We start from the raw sequence: 24359 nt of genomic DNA, 5'->3' as shown, positions 1-24359 counted from the left end.
GTTGGACTACTAAAAAAGTAAGAACATATACAGCACTCAGTACTGGGTTGTGGCTCCCTGGTTAAAAATGTTTGGTTAGTTTGCTGGCCAATCAAGCACAGGGATAACATGGCCCTTAAACCAGATATTAGTACATTGGGCAGATGGCAAATCCTGCTGGAAAATGAAATTAGCATCTCCATAAATCTGGTTATCAGAGGAAAGCATGAAGTGCTATAAAACGTCCTGGTAGATGCCTGTGCTGACCTTGAACCTGATAAAACACAGTGGAACAACACCAGCAGATGACATCGCTCCCCAAACCACCAATGACCGTGCAAACTTTACACTGGACCTCAAGCAACTTGGATTCTGTGCCTCTCTTCCCTTCCTCCAGACTCTGTGACCTCGCTTTCCAAATGAAATGAAAATTTTACTTTCATCTGAAAAGAGAACTTTGGCTCACTGAGCAACTGTCTAGTCCTTTTTATTCTTAGCCCAGCAAAGGTGTGTTTGATGTCTCTGGTTCAAAAGCGGCTTTACATAAGAAATGCAAAGGTTGTAGCCCATGTCCTGGATGCATCTGTGGTGGCTCTTGAAGCACTTACTCCAGCTGCAGTCCACTCCTTGTAAGTCTTCCCAAAATTCTTCAGTGGGCTTAATTTCATGATTCCCTCTAGGCTGTGGTTATTCCTGTTGCTTATCCACCTTTTTCTACCACCCCCTATGTGCAGCGTGTCAATGATGTCTTCTGGACAACTGTCAAGTCAGCCAGTTCACAATCAAGTCTTTTCCATAATTGCGAAGGATTTCCCAAGGACATCTACTGAGAGACCATTTAGAGACCAATAAAAAACATAAGGTGTTTTCAGTTAATTAGCTGATTAGAGTGACACCATGAGCCTACAATATTAAACTTTTTCACAGTGTTCTAATTTTTGAGATTTGTGGGGTTTTTTTTTTTTGCGGTAAGCCATAAATCATAAAAATTAAAAGAAATAAACACTTGAAATATATCAGTCAGTGTGTAAGGAATCTACCGTATGCATACTGTGAGTTTCAGTTTTTTAAGTGAATTAATGAAATAAATAAACTTTTCAATGATATTTACATTTATTGAAATTCACCTATAGTGGCGATGTACGAATTAAATTTAGATAGTATATAAATTTCCGAGCCAATGCAAAAACCCCAGCCAGATGCAGTTCCAGTCCCAAGCCTGGTCCCAAGCCTGGATAAAATGGGAAAGGTGCGCCAGGAAGGGCATTTGGCATAAAAAAAAAACCTGTGCCAAGTTGTTGTGCAGTTGCACTGTGGCACTGTGGCGACTCCTCAACAGGAGCTGCTGAAAGAATAGCATACGGTTCATGCGTATGTTAAAATACTTTTGGCATAACCCACTCTAAACAGGTTTTTAATTACATAATGATTGTCTCTTTCAGATTCCAAGCTCATGACGATGATGATGAAGATTAATAACAGTATACAAAACACGATGGTGAAAACTTCATACTGTGTTTTTTCTTTTTTTTATTTAAACATTTTCAAACACAGAAAATAAAAACAGTACAATACTTTAATACATTCAAAAACAGAAGCAGAGACCACGGTGCACTTTTCCACAGAAATGTCGGAGCCATCCAGAGGATTTATAAACTTACATCCCCAGTATAAACTTAAATGATCAGTGCACCCTTAAACCACACATCAGTCAGACTCATTTGTGTTATAGTCCTTTCAGTCAAGATTCAACAGAATACGGTCACAAACACAGACTAATAATCCAGTGTTCTTCTGCTTCTCAAAGGCCTAATGAAGCTTTTAGGAGGGAGGCCATGTCATCAGGAATGGTGTCCTCGTCAGCTGGATGAAAGCAGAATATTACCCAGACATCCGCAGTTTGGAAGTAATTTACATCAGCACATTGCTTTAACACAGTTATATTATTAATAAAGCTGGAACAGTATGCAGTCAATCCTAACAGCCTACAACTGTGCTTCAAAATGCTCAACAAAAATGTCTTACAAAAATGTAATCACTCACCCTCCTCAGTGGCTGTCATGTCCTGCTCTAGTTTAAGCTTCCTCTGGCCAATGCGGAGCATAGCATCCTCTATAGAGTCTTTGCTTATCAGCTTAATCACTTTAACGTTTCTGCAGCAAACAAAATTATGTTTGTAATGCTTATTCACAGAACAATGACCTTTTACTGTTAATTACATAGATAAACTAATCACATAGACACAGCTTCTAATAGCTTTTACATGCCTATAAAATATATGAAGGTAAGTAAAAAATTATCCACACTATTAAATATTTATCTATCCATATTAAAACTTCTGTTGGCCGCACTTCCAGGTCACTGCTGTGCAGGTGTGAACGTGTTACATCAGTTCATTTGTAACTACAGTGCAAGCAATGCCTGCTTATGATTTTTAACAAAAGAAGAGCAGCATGCAGTGATTCGTGTTTTTTTTTAGGTCTGTGGGTGTACCTGGTGCGAAAACATCTTACAGAAGAGCATTAACAGAGCATTTGGATATCTGCAAACAAACGAGACACGACTAGCCTTAGAGAGTACAAGCCTTGAGAGTCGGATCGCTGACGGGGAAAAACGCTCAAAAGTCAGCAATCAACTAGAAAATTAATGCTTAACGTTTCTGGGATTCACAAGAGCCAATAATGGAAAATTTATCAGGAAAAAAGTTCAAACAATCTTAGAGCCAAAGCCTTAACTTCAGATTAAACACAGATGACTGCTATCCTAAGGCGTTGTTATCTCACATGACAATGCATGTCCGTGCACTTCTGCCCACACTGTCAACACTCTAAAACAAGGTTTTTATGTGTTAAAGCATTCTCACTATAGTCCTGATCTCGCTCCATCAGACTTTCATCTGTCGGTCTCCTGAAACCAGCCCTATGAGGACGAAGATTCACTCCTGCTGAAGAAGTGAACACAGCGGTGTATTCGTGGCTTGCAAACATTTTTAATGAGGGAATACGAAAACTTGTTGGCCAAAGTGTATTGACAAACAAGAAGATTAATTAGGAAAATTATGTATTTGTCTTTTCTAAGTTTATTAAAAGAAATTTTACAGCCAGAGTATGGATCATTTTTGACTCGCCCTCATACAATTCTCTTATACACCTGCTCTGACCTGGTTTGTCCGACACGGTGACACCGGTCCTCCGCCTGCTTGTCATTGTACGGATTGCAGTCGATGTCATGCAGGATGACGATGTTAGCAGAGGTCAGGTTGATGCCGAGTCCTCCGGCTCTAGTGGACAGCAGGAACACAAAGATGTCCCGGTCCGTGTTGAACTGGTCAATCAGGACAATTCTGTTAAAGCGGACAGAGGGAAAGGATTATAGTTAAATGTTAAATGTTAAGCGATTTAATTTTATACCTCAATGGCTGACCTTATTCATGCCAGGAGAGTAAATTACTTAGTCACTGATTACTTCATGCTTAAATGTTTATACTTTTAGCTCAAGCAATCTTATTCAGGTTTATCGGCAAGTAAGATTTGTTATTATATTGTTATATAATTAATTATATCTCAGATCTGATTACATGCTAATACATCGCAGAGTTAAAAATTGTTGAATCTTGAGCATTAGACTCACCTGTCACTCATTGGTGTGGAGCCATCCATTCGGATGTACCTATGCTTGTGGTGTTTGAGCAGCACCTCCAGGATGTCCAGCATCATGGTGAACTGGCTAAAGAGGGCCACTCGATGACCCTGAGTAAGATACAAGTTTATTAAACAGCCGTAAAAGTGACGTGAATGCCGGGGGTCTAATCGATTTAGTTTTTATAGAACGGTAATCGCAAGGGGCTGACGAGTGCACTGGAAACACCCACCTGCTCTTTGAGGTTTGTCAGAAGTGGTGTGAGGAGGTGGAGCTTCCCTGAGTCCAGCAGCTGCTCTGTGGTCAGCTGATGCTCGTGTAGCGCAGTATACTGCTGGCACAGACGATGAAGTTCAAAGTCCGACATCACCGCCATGTCTTCTTCAATCAGAGCCGGGTCAGATTCACGGTGACTCGGCTCCTGTCCCACAACAAAACCCAGAGACAACAGATCACATAGAGTACATAACACAGGACATAACTAGTGTAGTGTAACTAGTGATTCCTCATGCTCACAGAACCACTTACACGATTCGAGCCCTGGAATATATCCGTGACAATAGAGTAGAAAAACTCCATCGATGTAATACCCTGGTCATTCAGTACATTCAGGTTGTCAGCTGACTGAGTCTAGACCTGAGCAAATTAATCAACCGTAGATCATAACACTGTCTCCAGAGGCGTGTACAGTGAACAATATGCATGAGTGCATCGCTTCATGTGCTTTCCTTCCTACCCTGACACGCCCATCGCTCTGGAATAGGGTCGATCTGGACTCATCAGACCACTTGACCTTTTTCCATAAAGGTGCAATCTCCAAGCTTCAAATCAATCTTTATGCTCCTTAGCAAACCAAAGCCTTTTTTTTATTAGTCTTACAAAAGTTTCTTTTCATTGGACACACATCTGTTCTGAATCCTACATGTTTTTTTCACAATGTGTGTATGGAAATGCTTTTACTTTTACTATTAAACCTCTGATTTCTACAGTCAGTTTATTATGATTCAACATCACCTAGTATTGTGTTTTTTGGTCATCCATGATGTGTCCCTGATGCAGACACATAATAATTTGACCCGCAGTAACACAGTTACATCTTTTCCATGACCACGCCTTTGAATATGGTTGTTTAAGAAACGAGAAGCTACTCTGGGCTTAACTCAGGGTTAAGGGAATTGTCGCAGCTAAAACCTATAAATCACTGCAGTAATTATCCAATTAAAGGTTGTCCTTTATCATTTTTACAGCGCATTAATAAATGATTGCACTGCAGTCACCTGATCAGCATGCCTATAATAAACCTGATGGATGTAAAGGCTGTGATCTTCTTCCGTTACATGGCCTGGGGATAATCTATTGCTAGGATGAATAATGCACGTGCAAACCTTGAGCATGAGTCTGCTCATGGCGGAGAGGCGTTTGCTGGAGTAATACTGCCGGTGCAGGAGCGGGTGATTAGCCATCTTCCTCAGCTGCATCATGACGTTGGTCAGTTCACGTTCTGTATGGGGATGACAGACGGGAAGTTATTCAGAGTGACTAGCTTTTATGTAAGAAATGATGAATTGATTTACTTTGTCGAAAATGACGGGTATCGGATTTGCCTCAATCATACTTAATTATGATGATCAGGATGATGATTAAGTCTGCTACTGTCTCTTCGTATTATAATTTTTCCTTTTAATCAGAACAACTTAGGAAGCACTTATCTGCTGAACTGCTGTAACTACAGCTCTCTAGAAAACTTGTGCTTTTCTAATGAGGAAAAAAACTCCGTCAGCACAATGTGCAGTACACAGCCTGAATAGTTGGTGTTTTTTTTCTTATCCCTACAACATAGACTCCACCTGAATCACTTCCTTATTGAGGTGAACTGAGCGGGACAAGTCATGAGGTAAGCTTGCGTCTTAACACATGTTAAGTGTTTGAGATAATCTAAACAATTTAATTTTGTGCATTTTAAGGAAATAGAGCTGACTCAAATATTCTTGGGTTTTCCCACAAATTTTGTAGAACTGAAGCTAACAGAACTGAAATCATCAACATCATCACCATCACTGTTTTTCTCCAACATACTCTCTGTGTTGCTGGAGCTCTTTAGCTTGCTGAACAGTGCGTCGTAAAGCTGCTGTTGTTTCTGGCTCATGCTGCAGAACTCGATCTGTTCCTCCTTGGCAGGCAGCTGCTTCAGGACCTGGCGAGCACAACAGAGACATTCACTAAGCCTCTAAGAAATATGGCAACGACTACTTTTTGATTTATTGAAAATTAGGAACAACATGTCATAGTTTTTATGCATTTACACAGTGAATCTCAAACATTAGAGCATCATGGAAACATGTTTATTTTTGTAATTTAAATCAAAAAGTGAAAGTCTCATATAGTCTAGATTCAGTATACATAACATGAAATATTCAGAGTCTATTTTTTTGTTTTAATTTTAATTATTATAACTTACAAAAAACAGTACCTTATTAGAATATTTCCTAAAATCAATCAAGGAAGAATTGACAATATAGAAATGTCAATCTTATGAAAATTACGCTGTTAATTTATGCACTCAATACTTGGTTAGGGCTCTTTTAGTATAAACTACTGAATCACACAGCACGCAGCATGGCATGGAGGCAATGAGCTGAAGACTGCTTTGATGTCAGAGTTCAGCTTTTTTGTATTATTAAGAGAGTGTTTCTCATATTTCTCTTGACAACAGCCCAAAGATTCTTTGTTGTTCAGGTCAGATGAGTTGGCTGGCCAATCAAACACAGTAATATCATGGAAAGCAAACCAGTTAGTGATCGTTTTGGCACTGTGGGCAAGTGCTGGAAAAGAAAATCAGTATCTCTATGAAGCTTATCATCTTTATAAATCTCCCGTTGGACTTAAAACACAGTGGACCAACACCAGCAGATGACATGGCAAACTGAGAAAAACACTGACTGTGGAAACTTTACATTGGACTTTAAGCAACTCACATTCTGCACATCTCTAATTTTCCTTTAGATTCCATGACCTTGACTTCTAAATTAAATGCAAAATTTACTTTAATCTGAAAAGGAGAGGCTGGACCACTGAGTAACGGTCCAATTTTTTCTCCTTAGCCCTGGTAAAACACTTTTGATATTGTCACTGTTACAGGGGTGATTTAATAGGAAAGCTACATTTCAACTGGGAAAGTACCAATTAGTCCCTGGTGGCTTTGACTCCAGCCTTACTCCACCTCTTATGAAGTGCTTTGAAGTTTCTGAATTGGATTTGCTTGGCAGTCGTCTTAAGGCTAAGGTCATCCCTGTTGCTTGTGCATCTTTTCCTACCACACTTTTCCATCCAGTTAACTTTCTATGTATAGACTTTGATACAGCACTCTGCCAACAACACATAGCCAGCCCTTTCCAAAATTTACAAACTAAACCGAGACATTAACATTAACAGTGTATAAATAGTAATTTACTCAAACCCGAAATTAAATATTCTAATAATTTGAGATACAGAATTTTTCTTTTTCATGAGCTATGACCTGAAATTAAAACAAAAAAAAGCTTGAAATATTTAACTTTTACCACTAATAAATGTAGAATATATGAGTTTGCCACTTTGACTTAATTAAAATAAAAGGTTTTCTACAATATTTTAATTAATTGAGATACACTGTAATTATATCTGATTTTCTTGTGCAGAGTCTAAAAAACAGATTAGTCCCATTTCTTATTTACATTATACATCTTTTTTACCTCTCTTGATATTGAGAATGAAATCTAGTTGGTCTTGTCAGTTCACCTTTGACCTTTACAAAGCTCTGACATCAGGGACTCCTTCCATAAATGTTTGCTAATCCTCTCCTTTACTATATTAATGTAAATATGTTTTTCTTAGTTACATAAGTATATGTTTTTTTTAAACGCTTAAATTACATGTTGCGTCTGCTGCACACGTCTTTGTGAAGGATCTGTTACCATAGAAACAACAATATCTTGGAACGAGCACATTAATCTAACCCTGTGATTTGCCTTGCAGCTGGAAGTACTGTCAGAGTTTTATAACCAATTAGATTGTAGAATTCCAAATTAATGACATTAACACCCATATACACACACACACATACATACTTATGCACAGGCTTGGCTCACATGCACACAGCAAGCTGCGCAGTACCTCGCTTTTGATACGCCGCAGGATGAAGGGTTTCATAATGAGTTTGGCGTGTGCAATCCGGTCCTTTTCAAAGCTGCTCTGCTCCTCTGAGGATTTCTGCATACACACATATATGCACACACACACACACACACACACACACACAGAAAAGATGAGCTCAGCTCAGCATTGCTGTAGGATTGCAGTTCCATTCCCGATCCCGCACAGCCACATCGCTCTTTATTTTTTCCCCCGTTCTGAGATGTTTAATTAAAGCTCCTTTGGAAATCAATCAGATGTGCTGAAGCATGAAAAGCTCTACAGCAATCCCCGAATTATAAAAGAACACAATTTATCTATCGTTAACCTTTTTTTTTTTTTTACTTCTGCACTGAAACTGGAGGAATAAAAGCCTAGCCATAAATACATGCCTAAATCTTCACATAATCACTTCCAACCACATTCTTAAGCTGCTCAAGCTGTTCAGCTTTCTGAATAAATAAAAACGAGCCAATAGCACCAGGAGTCTGTACTTACAAATATATTTATGGTTTATGCTAAAATTACATTGTCGTTTGTATCATTTTTGCTTTAGTGGTACAATCCTATCTATAATCTATGATTTGTTGGTGCACACAAGGATTATGTGACATTAAGCGAATCTAAACCAAAGCGTTCTACTGATTCGCTGTGGCGACCCCTGAAAGGGAACAGCCGAAAGACAAAGAAGAAGAAGAAGAAACCAAAGCGTTCTACATCTGATGAAGTGGATGCGCTCTGAGGCAGAAACCTTTCATGTTAGTTAGAGTTTCATTAATTGCAGGCTACATTAGTCTCACAGCTTCGGTGCAAATCTGATGATGTAAAAAGTTTTGGAATTTATTTTTAAACCTTGTTTACATTCTGTGTTTAAGAAGAGAGAGGATTGAACATGACACATCATGAGGGCTATGTTAGTTTAAATCCACGGTTTCTAACATGTAGGACCCCTTGATGTCTGTGATTTGATTTCTGTGGTAGAAATCCGAGAATTTCCTGTTGAGTTTTTATGGGTATTAGTCTGCTTGACCAAACTTGAATTAATTGGTTTTAATCTAAAATTAAAAATCTAAACGACAAGTGCACTCCGAAATTAAAAAGTTATAGTGATATATAATTATATATATCATAAAAAATTACTCAGTAGCTCTTAGAAAGCTCTCAGCTTTTAAATTTAGCTGCAGTGTGTTTTAGGCATGTGTTAACTAACTATCAAGACAATGGAAAGGAATACTTCATTAAAGCTATGTATTTTAATGAGCTTTTCCTGTTGAGCTTTCCAAAGTGCACGCGTGTGTGCCCCAGTGGTGCCAAGAACTAAGATTTTGGGAATCAGTTTGGGGGATTTTGCAAAGAAATTTGTGAGATTTTTAACTTGCTGCTAGATTAGTAAAACATGCATGTTTATATACAGTATGTCTACAGTAATATCAATATGGAATGATGGTCTGGGCCATGTATCTACTGTATATATTCTACAATATTTGTTGAAATTCTTTCTTGCAGTTCTATAGGATGCCATAGAAACATTTCGGATTCTACTAAAACTATGACTGATTAAAAATTATAAATCAGCCTCAATCATTATAAATTAAACAGGTTGCTACTTACTTGGGATTGAATATAAAAAAGGTTTTCACCTGTACATTGGTTGGAACTCACTCTTTCAATGATATCTTTATGTCTCATATACATTGGAGGACTCAAAACTAGTCTCCCAAAAAAATTTCTGTTTGTACGTCTAGCTGATTTTGTCACAGAATCACGCAAAACTAAAAAAAAAAAACTAAAAATAAAATTAATAAAACTTTGCAGTTGAATTTGCACCATGGATAAAATTCGAATGTTGAGTAGAAGGGATGTTATGAGCAGTTATGTGACAGATTACGTCATAGCAGCCAGCAATTTTTTGGACGAATAAAATGGTTCTTCCCTTGAACAGATCAATGTATGTTTATTCTTACTGCGGGAAGTTTAAAAACAGTTTGTTTCATATGTTTTGAAACTGCGGTGCTAATAAAAAGCTGTAATGTGAAGCGCCACTAAGAGACAAAGCATGGGTTGTTAGAGTAAACATATCCTGAAGTGAGGGCGTGTAAAATATCTGAACTGAGAGCCCAGTGTTATGCACAAAAATCAAACAGTTTTGTGCCGGATTTAATAATCTACTTTAAACAAGGAGTGTATTTGGGTGACAACAAAAGAAGTACAACTTGCGCAAGATACTCAACCTTACCAATTGTGATTTCTTTGTATTAATAAGTTTGGCAGAGAGTTCTGTTATTAGTCTGGGATTATGTGGATCATCTGCCGGGAAAGTCCCTGTACTGTTACTGCAGAAACAATAACAAGAACAGGTTCATTAATATTAACCTGTAGCTCATGTTACACCCAGGCCTACGGTCCGAGTCCTGCTGTTATACTGAGATAACTCACACCTCCTGATCAGTCAGATTGCAGCGTTCAACGGTTAGTTTGTAAAAATAAATCAGTACCGACTGACACTAAAATATGCTGAATGAATTCTGTATGTGTGTCCCTCCTACCATAGAGAACATCTTGGCGATCTGTGAGGTGCTGCTGGAGAACATGTTGGGCATAATGAAGTTAAGCAGAGACATCAGCTCTAGCAGGTTATTCTGCAGCGGAGTTCCGGTCAGCAACAGCCGTTTTTTGGCCTATGAACAACACACACACACACACACACATACATACATAGATACACACGCTCTTAAAGACACTCTGGACTGATGGGCATAGAGCCCACGCATGCAGACACTTGCGCTTACATTGATGCCCATGAGGTGGCGATAGCGCAGCGAACTCATGTTCTTCAGCATGTGTCCTTCATCGAACACGGCGTACTGTAGCCTGAGCTTACGGAACAAACTGCGATCACTGGAGTTCCCGATGGCCAGGTTGTACCTGGGGAGGAAAAAAATAAATAAAAATCCAGGCCTACATACAAAATCTTAATGAATACAATTCTGCAAATGAGTGTACTGTTAACAGCAGCAGTTCCTAATGAGCAATCCGTGAGAACCCCCTACACTTTATTAGCTATGCATAATGCCCACCGAGAGGGCACTTTACCTCATCCTGATTCAGCAAGCATTTAATGCACTTCACTTCTTAGTGGAACTTTACACACATCTCGAGGTCCTGCCTTGATTTGTGCGATTATAGGAACATAAAATTTACCAATCAGTCATACAGCAGTCAACAGATTCATCCCAAACCGTGCACAGGAGTCGGCTGCTATGCATCATTATCTTATCACACTGTAGCTAAATTTAGTATGTGAGCATTCTCCCTGGACATACTTTGAATTAAAAGATTTATATATATATATAAAAAAAAAAAAATTTTTTACAATTCAATGTAATTAAATAATATACAATTAAGATTTCTGATGGGATTTTTTTTTGTTTTAGAATACAACATTTCTTAGGAATCACCAGGAACCTATATCTTTGCGCCATTAGTTTGTTGAATTTACTTTTTTGTCAATCTTTTTCTGATCCAGCTTTACTTATAAAGCTTAATTTCTACACTAAGTTCGCAAACACGGCCAGGGCTTGGGATCTGTAAATTAAAAAATTATATAAAAAGAGATTTTACAGACAAATGCAGCTTTCATCACTCACGTTGAAACAATGATGTTATAGTCCACCTCTTCATTCAGGATCTCGTAGCGGATGCACTTTCGCTCCTCGACGGACCCTATACAGACGTTGTGGTTTAGACGACTTTACTGTTCGCAAAACTGCATTTGTCACGTCACCAACATCTCTAAATCTTACCATAGTAAACCAGCACTTTTAAGCTCGGGCACCAAAGGTTAAGCTCTCGAACCCAGTTATCTGTCAAGAGGAAAATTGTCAGATAAACAGTAAGCATTGCTAGTCGTTCTAGTCATCCTGGTCATTTCACTCACCGAGCGTAGAAGAAGGCACAGTGATAAGATGCGGTCCTCGGTTTCCCTCCTCATACAAGTGCGCCAGAAACGAGATGACCTGGATGGTTTTCCCCAAACCCTGCAAAGAAATGATGAAGACTAAATTTTTCTCTCCTTTCTGTTAAATCCTTATCAGAGATAATCCTTTTATACTTTGAGCTTTTTAAGCTTCACTTTAAGCTCTTTAAGCTTGAATTTAATTAGAACTAATCAAGTTTCACCCCTAGTGCACAGGTAAACATTATGGGTCTAGGTTGTCAAGATTTTATCATCAGTATATAAACAAAAACTTCACAGCACACACACCAGCTTTTTTTCCTTCCATTCATTAAAACATTCAGTGTACTTTTTATTGGTACTCACTGTCATTTTTTTTTAAGTTGATATGTATTTTGGAATACAACACAGTTTAGTTGTTTTCATCATTGTACAGTATGTCATGATCATACCTGATCATCTGATGACATACCTGATTGGCTGAACAAAAAAAAGTATAATGCTCAAATTCTTAAATCTGATTAATCAGAAGGATTTACTATAACAGCAGCTCTGATGGTAGTAAGAGACACAAATTTATGTGAATACACTCATCCTAAAACTTTTAGAAAAACATAGTCTCTAGTGGCCCTGCTTCGAGGTGAGAAAAAACTGAAGCTATAACGTTGTGTACAACTGTGTACTATACTTTCCTGTTTTATTCGTCATTTTAAGAGAAAGTATGAGGAAGATTGCCTCTATTCCACAACATTAACTTTAAAAATAGACAAGTACAATGTGGTGTTATTTAAAGTTACCATGTTTTTTCTTTAACGGTTTAACACAGGTCTCAAAGGCCCCCTAATGTGTGTGTGTGTTAAAGCCTTAGCTAAAAAAAGAAACCTTCAAGATTATACATTTGCATCTCAATGTTCAAAAAACATCTGAATGTCTAAACATTTCTTCATAATAGGGCCCCCGTAAAATAAAAAAATAAAATAATAAAATAATTGTAGATGATGTGATGTAAGTGTAATAAAATAATTTGGGACGAACCTGTTGTTAATTTTTTTTTTTCCATAAGAGCACGCTCCTTACATTTTATTCCTCTCTGTATTAATGTACAAATATATAAAAAACACTAATGTTTGAGGAAGAAAAACGTTAAGGGAGACAAATCTACGCCATCTTTCCTTTAATATAACCAGCTTCAATATTTTTAAACCTAGAAATAATTGCGGCATCTAATGCTGTGATTTGATTTAGGATATTGGTGCATTTTCTTAATGTTGAACTGCTTCAGCGACTTACACAACAGACGGCGACGTTAGAGACACGCCACAATCCACACAAAACTGACTATAGCTTAGCAAGGTAGCTCTTAAAAAGGTAAATATTTATTTACTTTTATTGAATGAAAATAAGTATTGACAAATAAAGGCTGAATCGTGCTGCCACTTTTTCTCATAAAGTGACATATTCCAGTATTAAACACCCCTAACATCTAGGGTTAGGGACCGAAACCTGGTGCCTCACTTTAATGCCACGGTACTTGAAAAATTTTTTCCCAACTTAGAAAATGCACATAACCTCATGTCAGAAAGCTCTAATAATAGCTCTAATAATTTCAGATAAAGCAAATATGTTCACATATGTCTGCAAAAGTACTGCTAAAATTTTAAGCTGGTTTGTAGAATATTAAAATATATTGTAGAATATATTTTAAATGTATTGTTTATTGAGATATAAATTATATAATTACACAAGTCGATACTGCGAATTTTTATTGAGTAGCCCTAGTGCTGTTATACTGTTATATCATCACTAAACATTCACTAATGTTGACAAGAGTGTGTGAGATTTTACCATCTCATCTGCCAGGATGCCACTCAGCTGGTTCTTGTGAAGCAGAGTCAGCCAGCTAAGGCCAATCAGCTGGTATGGTTTCAGCTCAAACCTGGAAACACATGCACAAATGCACAAAATAAGCCCCCCCCCAAAAATAAAAATAAATAAATAAATATATATATTTTTATATATATATATATATATATATATATATATATATATATATTTCTAATACAAACAACTTATAGAATATTTAGCTTATATCCTAAAACCAGAATCTAAGAGCGAACTCACGAGCTGTTAAGGATGTCTGGTTGTTTCATAGATCCCAGTCCCTGCTGCACCAACTCAGCCATATCTCTGGAGATTTTCTCACACTTGACCATGAGCCCCTGTACCACCTCTCGCTCCCTTAGGACCTCTCGACACCCAGTGAGCAGCTCCGCAGAGAGGCCATTACCTCTGTGAAGGACATCGTCCTGTAGAAAATATGGGTTTTACTGTAACATATAACATTTCTAAACCAAGCTATAAACACTTGCTGGTTATGCTAAATAGGGTACACATGCTGCTGGCTTCCATTTGTTGTTCTAGTGGATGATCTGATAAAAGATGTACATAAGGAAATATGTACTGAAAAAAAGAAAGAAAGAAAGTAAGAAAAAAGTAGGAGAAGCCATTTACCAGGTTGCTCCACGTTTGATACGGTCTTAGCTCGATGATTTTCTGAGCCTTCTTCACAGAGCAGCCAGCAATCAGCGTCAGCTCATCGACCGTCGCCTTCTGGAAGAAGTCCAGGATCTGAGCCTTCAGTCGAGGAAGCTTCTCGTCAGCCTCGTCCCAATCCGAGTCCAAGTGTCCAGGAGACGCTTCACAGTCACTGCCATTGTCTTCTGAGCTGCTGTCTTGCTTCTGGATTTCTCTGGGGTACCGTCTCCTTCTCGTCCGCGGCTCTCGGGCTCCATTTAGGGCACAGTTTGGTGGCTGCGGGTGTACCTTGTGTGCTGCAGATGTGCTGGGGCTCGAGGTCAGATTTGTGCTTTTGTGTTCAGGAGATGGGGGAGGTTCAGATTCAGAGTCATCACTGTTGCATTCAACCACTGGGAGAAGAAAAAAGTATAATAAAAAAGTGAATGAAATGTAGTTTACTGCACACTCGAACCTGCTGGTGTGCTCATCCCCAGGTATCTCATTCACAATATCATTTTGCATATATCATGAGTTTTATAGAGTTTACAAATTAATCATTTCTATTGGAGTGTAAATCAGTGGTCTCCAACCTTTAATGCACCTAGTTTTATGTAAGACAGTTTTCCATGGAACAGCCATCGTGCACTTATAACTTAGCATAATAAAGTGCATAATAAATATAACATACCATAAAGCAAAATCAGTGTGAGCCCTGAGCTTGTTTTCCAAATCTATTATACAAAGCGAGCAGGTAGCATGTGAATCACATGTTGCCATAAACCCATAATTTAGGTAGGGTAGTTATTTTTTTGTTTGGGCAGGCTCAGGATCTCATTTGCTGTCTCGTGTAATGGATAAATCACATTTTATTTATGTATTCATTCTGATCTATGTATTAATTGTGCCACACAGACTGAACAAGCTTTAACAGTTGCTTATTGCATTGTCTTTCTGCAAAAGTTATAATACAACCTTTGTTACTTTGTTCTTACCCAGTGTATAAATTACTCGTCTTTATAGTGTTTTCAAGATTTCCACCGCACTCATTACTGGGTATTTTCGCTTTTTCAAAGAAGCTTTCCAGAGATGTTTTTTACACACAGTGCAAAAAAAAGTTTTATTATTTAAAAAATATATATTATAAAAATACTAATAATATCTATCTATCTATCTATCTACATTTTTTTTTTTTATTATTCTTTCTGTGCGGCCTTGTACCAAATCATTCACGGTCTGGTGGTTGGTGACCAATGGTGTAAATAGTGGATGTGTACAGTGTGTGTGTAATGCATGCTTGAATGAAAAGGTTTACACACCCTTAGTCACAATAACAGTTTGCACTGATATTACTTCACTTTCAAACATAAAAGGAAACTATCTAAAGCATACTGTATGGCACATGTCTACTGTATGAGGGGGAAAAAGGAATACTTTTAATCCACAATGTCTCACTCTGAAAATGTTAGACAGTGCAATATATATTCGTCTAGGATAGCACAAAAAGAGACATGAAATTTTTTTTTCTATCATCAGCGCTGGGCTTGGAGCGCATTCTGTCTCACCTGTAAGTCTCTTTGAATAAAAGTGTCGGCCGGATGAATAAATGTAAATGTAAATTTCTGTACAACGCTTTCACACTGTGATGGAGAAGCCAGTCCGCCTTTTTTTGTGCTGTTCCAGCACCAAACAAATCTTGGCCGGTTAATCAAAACTGCATGGCCCTTGATGACCTGCCTCAGGTGTGCCGAGAGCTGGAGCAAAACCAATTTAGAGCAACCGGGTTCGAACACCTCCGTGCTATTAGGGTGAAATACGCTTTATTAAAGTCCCTGTCAGGAAATGCTGAAACAGCAGGGTGGATGCTGCAGGAGCAGCTGAGCTTATGAACACGGAGCGCGGGCCGACGTACAAATTACAGCAACTGCAAACGTTGCTCAAAAGCGTCTGTTATTACAGCGCCGCACGTTCGTGGATCTCCCTAATGTGGGTCGCTTCTCGTTCAAGCTGAAAGAAAGCAGCAGAAAGGTCTCACCGTGCTCAGAGAACATGCGCAGTGCCTCCATGGTGTCCTCAATGATCCAGCCATGTTCGTGAAGCACGTCCCTGAGCTCCTGCAGGAACGCACGCAGCATACGTCAAATACATACTGTATATGTGTATGTATGGTATATGTAAATGTATATACGATCATATATGCTACAGTATTTATGTATGTGGGAGTAATAAAAGACAACACAATATTTAGAAAGGTCTACTGTAATATTAATATTATTCTGCAATATTGATAACAGAAACATCACTGTCACATGATGTCACTTTCCACCAGATTCAAACACGTTGAAACCTGTTGCCTCACCTCCTTGTTGAGGTTTGGGAAATTACGCTGCAGCTTCTTTACCATGCTCTCCTGCTCCCTCCAGCTGGGCTCAGGTCCCTCATCTGCAGAATCGTCCGTCTGTAGAAAGCATGCAAAACTGCCGTTTGACACAAAACCGCACAACACAATGACCAGTTCAGACGTTCAACTATTGACATCATTTGACTTGAAATATTAAAACTGACTGCTATTGATTTTCAATTTAAAACATTTCAAGTGCTGCTGCAACCACTGTCCAATTTATTATTAACTAGCGCCAAACAGCATTGAACAGCTTCCCTTTAAACAGAAGCTTTGGTGTAAATAAAACTTAAGAACAGTATTTTAAATGGGAAAAATTAAGGGGATAGAAAAAGCAGTCAAAAGTTCAAATGTCAAATGCTGCATCCGTGATACCATGTGGGTTGTAATTTGAAAGTCGTGATACCGTCAATTCCCACCCCGACGTTTGACAAAGTGAAAAAAAAAAAAAACATGGTTTCCTCCACAGAAGCGTGTCTTTTTGCCATGTCAAAACGCATAAAGCTCTAAAATTCTACTTAAACTGCACTTCGACCCTTACAGGACTTATTTGCTGCACTTTGTATTCGACTGTACTAAAGTTTAAATGATCATGCATATACGAACAGCTGTCGTAACATTAGCCAGCTAATTTATAACCAAGGTTGCAAATTTCGCACATCTGTTCAGCCAATAGTTGAACACAACAGTTAATCAATTTTTTCAATAATTAATTAATTTGTAAGAATAAGACGCACATGTTTTCTCAGGTTTATTTAAAGAGTTCTAGTAAAATTAGTTATGTAATGCAAAGGAATAAAACAAAAGATTTGCTTTCTAAAAAAGCAGAATCAAAAAAGTTTATATAAAAATATTAATAAATAATAATGATGATAATAATAATAATAATAATAGTAATGTGGTCGAAAGTACTGCTTGTCTTTCTGTCTCCATTCAAAATGACCCTGCTGAAAAATACTACTTCCAATACTGCAAGTCGCAAGTTATAGTGTGTTAAATTTTAGATGCAGAGAATCATAATGCAAAACAAACATTACCAACTACCCTCTCTCATAGGTGTGGAATATCATGCCACATCATTTTATAAATGCCAATTAGCCTAATTTGCATGTCTTTGGACTGTGGGATGAAACTGGAGCACCTAGAGAAAACCCACCAAGCACGGGGAAAAACACACAAACTACTCACACAGACCAAAGGCAGAAAGATTTTTAATCAGTTAAATTCTTAATACCAGTGAAGTGATTAACGATTAAATGATAAATTCCAAGTTGCAACTTCCCCTTTGAATACAGCAGGAGGATGTGCAAACTTTTACACTAAAACGCAATGTTACCATCCAAATAGTCGGACGTATCGGTTTAAAGCACTGATTTATCTCCTCAGCTCCTGCTTGGTTCTGGCTTCAAACACCAGACAGCGAGCATACTGCTTTTCAAGAGACATAAACAAACCAAGTAAGAGACTAAAGCACGTTTAAAAAGTCTGTCTGGTTCCTAGAGCCATGTGACCATAAACGCCCACACCCCTTCTCCAGAGACCTCACAACGACAAATAACAAATAACCCATCCAGGCAGCCGTCTATCACTGTTGGCGAAAAAGATTAACCGCTAAGCCAGGAGCTGTCGTGACTGAAAAGCAATAACATTTCTGTCCTTGAGCTGTATTTTTTAATTTGATGGACTCACAATACATCTGATCAGCGACACCACTGTGACATGATGCCACATGACAGACAACGCAAAATTTAATTACATGTTCAGACTGAAATCTTAATGCAGCTTAAAAGAAGAGAAACGCATGTGTCAAGCCCCAGTTTGAGAGCAGTCATGTTTAGGGTTTAACATCCCCAGAAATATTTGTCAGAAGAAACCGCATAAATTTAGCAGACATAAAGTCAAAACTTAAAACAAAGCATAACTATAGTTTAGATATATTTAATATAATTGTTATGATTCTACTAGTACCTTTATTCTCATTTATCATACACTGGACGTGTCAAAACAGCATGCATGTTTACATTAATCTAATTTAAATTCTACTGATGGTTCAGATCTCCAATTTTGACATAACCTCCATAGTAGTTAAGGACAAAATTGACTTTTATGATCTGAGTTTATTACAGTTGGCTCTATAAGCCCTTAATATCACTCACATAATCACAAAGCACCAAATGATCTAGTACCTGAGTGATTCGATTAAAAGATGCAGGCTGCTTGTTAGTACCGCCTATTATGGAAACTACAGCAGGGGGCAGAGCTTTTTCCTACAAAACCCCAAAGTTATGGAGTAGCCTTCCAATTAACTATTAGGACTTAGACACAGTCTCAGTGTTTAAGTCTAGGATAAAAACCTATTGATTTAGCCAATCCCTTTGTGAATAGTTTTAGTTGCAGATCTGGGGAACTCGTTGACAAAGTATTAAGGTGAACTGGTATGTTTGGATGCTGTTTCCTCCACTCTAATTAATCACTTAGGTTTGTTGATGATAAAGTGACTGATTGCTTTATGTCCTAGAGACAGTATTTTTGTTACACTGTCATAGTTAGTCTTGCCGGTGTCCCTGCTTTCACTCTGCACTACATATACATTCACCTTATGTATGTGACAGTGACCATGCCTAAATGTTATCTCTCTCTCTCTCTGTAGTGATCCAGATCCTGTCTGACTCATCCTGGTGCCCTGCCTCTGATTGGAGATCTTATCGCATTAAGGACCTGTGTGATCTGCTTAGGATGCATGTGGTGACTGGGGACGGTTCCACTGTCCTGCCCTTTGTTCTCTGATGGCTTGTGACTGCAGTCGCTCAGTAGTTTAGGACCACACATAGTCCTGTACCTGAGCCTCCAATAATGAAAGTGGACTTCATTTAAACCTAAACATCTCTCCTGTTACACTAAACTTTTAGCTACCTAACATTTAGTATGACTACGAATCAATCTGATATCACCCAAATAAAGATGGGTTTCCTGTTAAGTCTGGTTCCTCTCGTGGTTTTTGCCTATTGCCTTATCTCAGGGAGTTTTCCCCTTGCCACCATCACCCTCGGCTTGCTTCATCAGGGACAGTCTGATCATGTCTGATTATTAAATATTTCTCCTCACAGTTTTTAAACTAATTTCCAGATTTTTTGATTTTGTAAAGCTGCTTTGCGAAAAAAAAAAAAACCGTTAAAAGCTCAGGCTTCCGTGGTAAGGTTTCAACATTTGAACACACAGAAAATAAGTTTTTCATTATATTTGCTAAATTGTATGTGGCTAAGAATAAAATTGAACATGGCCTCCCAGGTGAGTATTATTTATAATTAGAAAACATTTACGAACTTCTTTTCGTTTTAGGACACACAACAACAGTTCTATCTGCGTTCATCCTTATTTTGCAGAGGATAAGTTTGGCACACGCACACACAAAGATTTCCGTTCTCAGGTCTGATTGGCCTTTATATTTGATTTAACACGTGCTCAAGTATGCTGTACAGTTCTGGAGACCACCTCTTCAAGCAGACGCAGGCACGGCTCCAGAGCGCAGAATGACTGTGTTCTGACTGATCAAAATTAACCAGCCTGTGGGGTGTTCTCAGTAGCGACCTAATTTGAAAATGCCCTGAAAGACCCTAAAGGGTTCTCCAAAGATTTAGGACACAGAGGTGTATGTGAAGATAACGTAGTAGCATTAGGCAAGCTCACCAGTGACTCACGCCTCTTCTTGCTGCTCTTGTTGCTCTCCTGTGAATCTTCACACATCTCCTCCTGCCTTCTTTTACACACAGTATCTTTAAAGAATTTAATAAAAAGAAAAAAACACAGTGTCAAATCGTGGCCTTAAAGTCAATCCATCAATGCCAATGAGATGAGGCTCGTTAAATAACACAAGCTATTAAACACCACTTCTAACTAATAACTAATTAATCACCACCTCCATTTCCAGATGTCTTCAAAGAAGAATGTTCATGTTTGGTTTCCTAAAAAATTTATAAATAAAACATGATTAACAGATAAAACTGGTTCATAATTTTGGGGAAAAAAATATGACGTGTTCGCAGACAGACATATTTAGTTTGAAAGAAAGAAAAGAGAAAACTATGCTCTTTTCTAACATATTCTCAGATTCGCCTGCGATCTTTACCGTCTCCATTTTCACCTCTGTTACTTCGTCCTCGTCATCAGAGAACGAATTAGAGTCCTGTTTTGAAGTCACAAGAGTCTTTCCTGGCCTGGAGAACAACACAAATACTGTATGTAGATCATTCCTAGAAGTGACAGTTACAAAACAACAATTTTTGATTCAGATTCACCATTTTACCCAATTGAGATCATAGAGCTCCCAGATATCTCCAAATCCGAATCGGATGACAAGTCCACCAGTACAGGATCGGCGGCTTTGAAGGCACCAGGTTTAGATGGACGCTTGGCCTCAGGAGTTTCCGGGATTGTGTTGCCTGTAATAGAAGTACATTTTATAGAAAAGCATTTTGAATTTAGGGTATACTCGAGAAGCACATATGAGGTGGTATCAAAAAGTTTAGAGACTACTTTTGTAACACGCCAACAGATGGCTGCACAAGGCTGCAAAAACAGTCACAGGGAGCAACGACCTTTATAAGCCAAACCGATTTTATGTGTACATCGCAGTTGGTGCTATTTTAACCATGTGCGTTACCATGCCTGTGATTTCACCATGAATCAGGCCATCCTTAGATGTGATTTGAACATTTTGCATGCTGTTGCCAAGTTTGTCCACAGCTGACCCAGGAGCAGAAGGAACTTCTCGTCAAAGTCCACCAAGACTGACGTCAGCGTGTCATGGATAATTCGTCCCTCATGTCGCGGATCATTACCGTTGACAAAACTTGGGTGTATGGGCATGACCCTGAGATGAAACAACAGTCTTTACAATAGAAGAGCCCATCATCTCCACCACCAAAAAATGCAAGGAAGGTCTGCAGCTCGGGCAAATGCATGCTCATCGTCTTTTTTTGACATTTGCGGCATTGTGCATCAAGAATTAATTTTCAGTGGCTATCAATACAATTACTGCCAGGTTTTAAGGTGTCTGAGAAAGGACATATGACAAAAGTGACCGGATCTGTGGTGCACAAATCTTGAAACTTTTTGATATCACCTCTTACTTGCTTATACAGCAGAGGTTTGTTTAAATTTATAGTTTTTTTTAATAGTTAGATGGTAATGATTGGATTAAAATGATGTGACTGATAGTTGTGTATTAACCAGATAAAAAAAAAATTTAATTAATTTTAATAGGGTGTACATTTTTACAACCATTATTAAAACACACACACACACACATTAAACCACACTCCACCATTGAACAGCAAATACATTTTATACTATAAATAAAACGTTGATGCAAAGATAAATAAAACATGTATTCCCTATAACAATGTACATAACAGACCAGACGCCTTCCAGACAGTAGATAAGAGAATAGGGCTGTGTTCCAATTTACTTCGCTGTTGAAACAATGGGGCACTAAATAGTCCGCCCGCGCACACTTAGTAGTGCACCTATCTAGACCATAGCGCTCTATTTGGAATACAGCCTACCGGTACAGTCCGCAAGTATGCCTGGTTCATCTTTGTTCCTCATCGTTTAAGCTGCACACATTCAGGGAAAAAAGATAAAACCTCCCCTACTGCGAAAACGATTCACGACAGAAATAAAAAAATATATATAAAAATCCTACCGGAAACGTCAAGTTTAAACAAACTTAAACAAGGCCAGAATCCTCATAAATTAGCCGGCTAGCTAACAAAGAATGTCATATTTGTATGCAAGATAGCAAGCTAACCACCTAATACAGCTCGCCAAAGCTAAATCCTGCTTTCTTTTTGTGCGAGCGTATGTTTTAGCTCATACTAACGCGTTACGGAAGCCCTTTTAGGACATACTGAAAAGACAACGCGTTTTATTGTGTAGCCATTAAACTGGAGGAAAAAATATACACATTCTGCAACACACGAAGAGAGCTGCACGAGCGACAGATTATGGCAAGGTTGCCAGATTGGGCCCACTCACTCCACATCAATCTGTTAGGCACCACGTGACACTATATTGCCAGAGGTTTATGGATTTCTGACCATCAGAGCTATATGTGTTTTTAAACATCACATTCCAGATTTAACCCTATCTTTTCTCATAAGAAATTGCAATGCTACAGAAATACAAAGACAACTTTGTAACAACAGTTTGGGGGAAAAAATACATATCGGTGTCATGATCTTAAACACACACATATAGTATAAGTTCATTAGAGGATAAGAGAGTATAATCAATTAAACCACGGCTTACTTTATTATACTAAAACTTTGAAAAAAAATCAGAAATTAAGTTATTAAAAGTGAAGAAGTTGTGCAATTTAGGTGGATACCAGAGGGTAATAAGGTGGCACTCACTCACACATTCATCGTCTCTCCGATCAGCAATCGCCGATTTATCCTGTACACTGTACATGGGGGCATGGGGCCTATCCCAAGAGACTTAAGGCAGGGTACATAAGTGAATGTGTGAGCATGGTGAGTAATGGCCTGGCATCTCATTCTGTGTGGACCCTCCTGTAAATCCGATAAGTGTAAGTAAATAACTGTAATTGAATATCTGATGGTGGCCCGATGGTGTAGTGGTTAGCACTGTGGCCTTACACTTCTAGGGTCAATAGTTTGAGTTCCAGCTTGGCCATGAAGTTTGCATGTTCTCCCTGAGTTTGTTAGGGTTCCTTCAACAGTTTTAACTGGGGGCATGTAGCCTGTGATGGATTGGCTGTTTATGTTTTTATTTTAATCATGTTATTACATAATGTTTGTTGTCCTCAAATAATTTGGTTTTTTTTTAGGGAGGGGGTCGCAATAAAGCAACAGTAATCCATTAGTGATACATGAAGTATATAAGATGGTGATGATAATGATGAATAGTAGTAGTAGAAGTATTTACAGGTGTATGCCAGGAGTTTTTACCTAAAATTAGGAAGGTCCAGTTTTCTTAAATTCCATCCATACCTAAAAAAAATCCAGATAAGCAGCTATTGCGACTGAAATAATGTTTATGAGAAAAGATAATGGCTATGCATTAGATTATTCATTGTATTATTCAGGTTGTGTTAGGTTTATTTTGTTAAGGTGCTTCAAGGTAGTCCAGGGTTTCACTTTTGACCACAAACAGATGCGTGTATGAGGCGGTGAGACATGGAGTACTTGCTGCGCTGCAACTGTCTGAGTCAAATGAAAAGACAAGACTCTCTCTGAAACAATGCATATGTGAAAATCTCCAATATGGCAACACCTTAGACTAAAGGAAGCCACGAAGGTAACCTTGGTAACTACGGTGGCCACAGTGGGAGGTTGTTTATTCATTTATTTTTAATAAGGAATACTGAAAGAGACACGCGAAGAAAAAACTTATTTCATAAAATTAATTTAAGCATTAATTTAGCATCCTTTTTATAACTTTTTTTAAAAATATTTCTTTTGTCCTTGCTTTAAAGCATTTTTAGCATTACATAATAAGAAATTATAGCTGTTACATAAATGCATAAGTACTCTAACACAAAAAATGGCACATTCTTCCCCAAATAGTCCCAGTTCACAGATTTGTTTATACAATGTTGCTAACTTGACTTCAATAATATATAACTTTAACCGTGCTATATAACATAAATTTATATTTAAAGACGAAGAAAATAAACAT

General features: G+C 38.1%; 1 protein-coding gene across 3 annotated transcripts; it reads right to left on the bottom strand.

Annotated features, from left to right (window-relative positions):
• Positions 1-1510: 1510 nt before the first annotated feature.
• On the bottom strand, positions 1511-22625 carry smarcad1b (SWI/SNF-related, matrix-associated actin-dependent regulator of chromatin, subfamily a, containing DEAD/H box 1 b). 3 transcript variants are annotated; one of them, XM_053476302.1, is made up of 24 exons: positions 22363-22625; positions 22223-22273; positions 20962-21097; positions 20785-20872; positions 20575-20620; positions 20346-20431; positions 16617-16715; positions 16293-16371; positions 14255-14670; positions 13865-14049; positions 13589-13679; positions 11726-11825; positions 11592-11651; positions 11436-11511; positions 10578-10713; positions 10335-10466; positions 7771-7866; positions 5695-5812; positions 5004-5119; positions 3851-4039; positions 3610-3728; positions 3140-3322; positions 2023-2132; positions 1511-1842 (listed from the first exon to the last, which is right to left on the bottom strand). In XM_053476302.1, exons 2-24 carry the CDS (start codon positions 22263-22265, stop codon positions 1781-1783), a joined length of 2766 nt encoding a protein of 921 aa, XP_053332277.1. In that variant the 5' UTR covers positions 22266-22273; positions 22363-22625; the 3' UTR covers positions 1511-1780. The 3 variants fall into 3 exon arrangements, with proteins under 3 accessions (XP_053332277.1, XP_053332278.1, XP_053332279.1); XM_053476303.1 differs by having other exon boundaries at positions 20800-20872; positions 22223-22625; XM_053476304.1 differs by lacking the exon at positions 22223-22273 and having other exon boundaries at positions 22363-22624.
• Positions 22626-24359: the final 1734 nt, after the last annotated feature.

Source organism: Clarias gariepinus, chromosome 17 (genome assembly GCF_024256425.1).
Source record: "Clarias gariepinus isolate MV-2021 ecotype Netherlands chromosome 17, CGAR_prim_01v2, whole genome shotgun sequence".
Lineage (NCBI taxonomy): Eukaryota > Metazoa > Chordata > Actinopteri > Siluriformes > Clariidae > Clarias > Clarias gariepinus.
The sequence above is the reverse complement of the archived record's forward strand: the minus strand, read 5'-3'. Positions and strand labels throughout refer to the sequence as shown.

What these genes read in the sequence shown, in the direction of transcription:
- smarcad1b (XM_053476302.1), bottom strand. Translation starts at nt 22,265, where the DNA reads ATGAGGAACAAAGATGAACCAGGCATACTTGCGGACTGTACCG. An exon ending in CCAGACATCCTTAACAGCTC is followed by an intron (nt 13,680 to 13,864) that starts GTGAGTTCGCTC and finishes ATGTGTTTCCAG; the next exon opens with GTTTGAGCTGAAACCATACC. An exon ending in TGTGCCTTCTTCTACGCTCG is followed by an intron (nt 11,652 to 11,725) that starts GTGAGTGAAATG and finishes TCCTCTTGACAG; the next exon opens with ATAACTGGGTTCGAGAGCTT.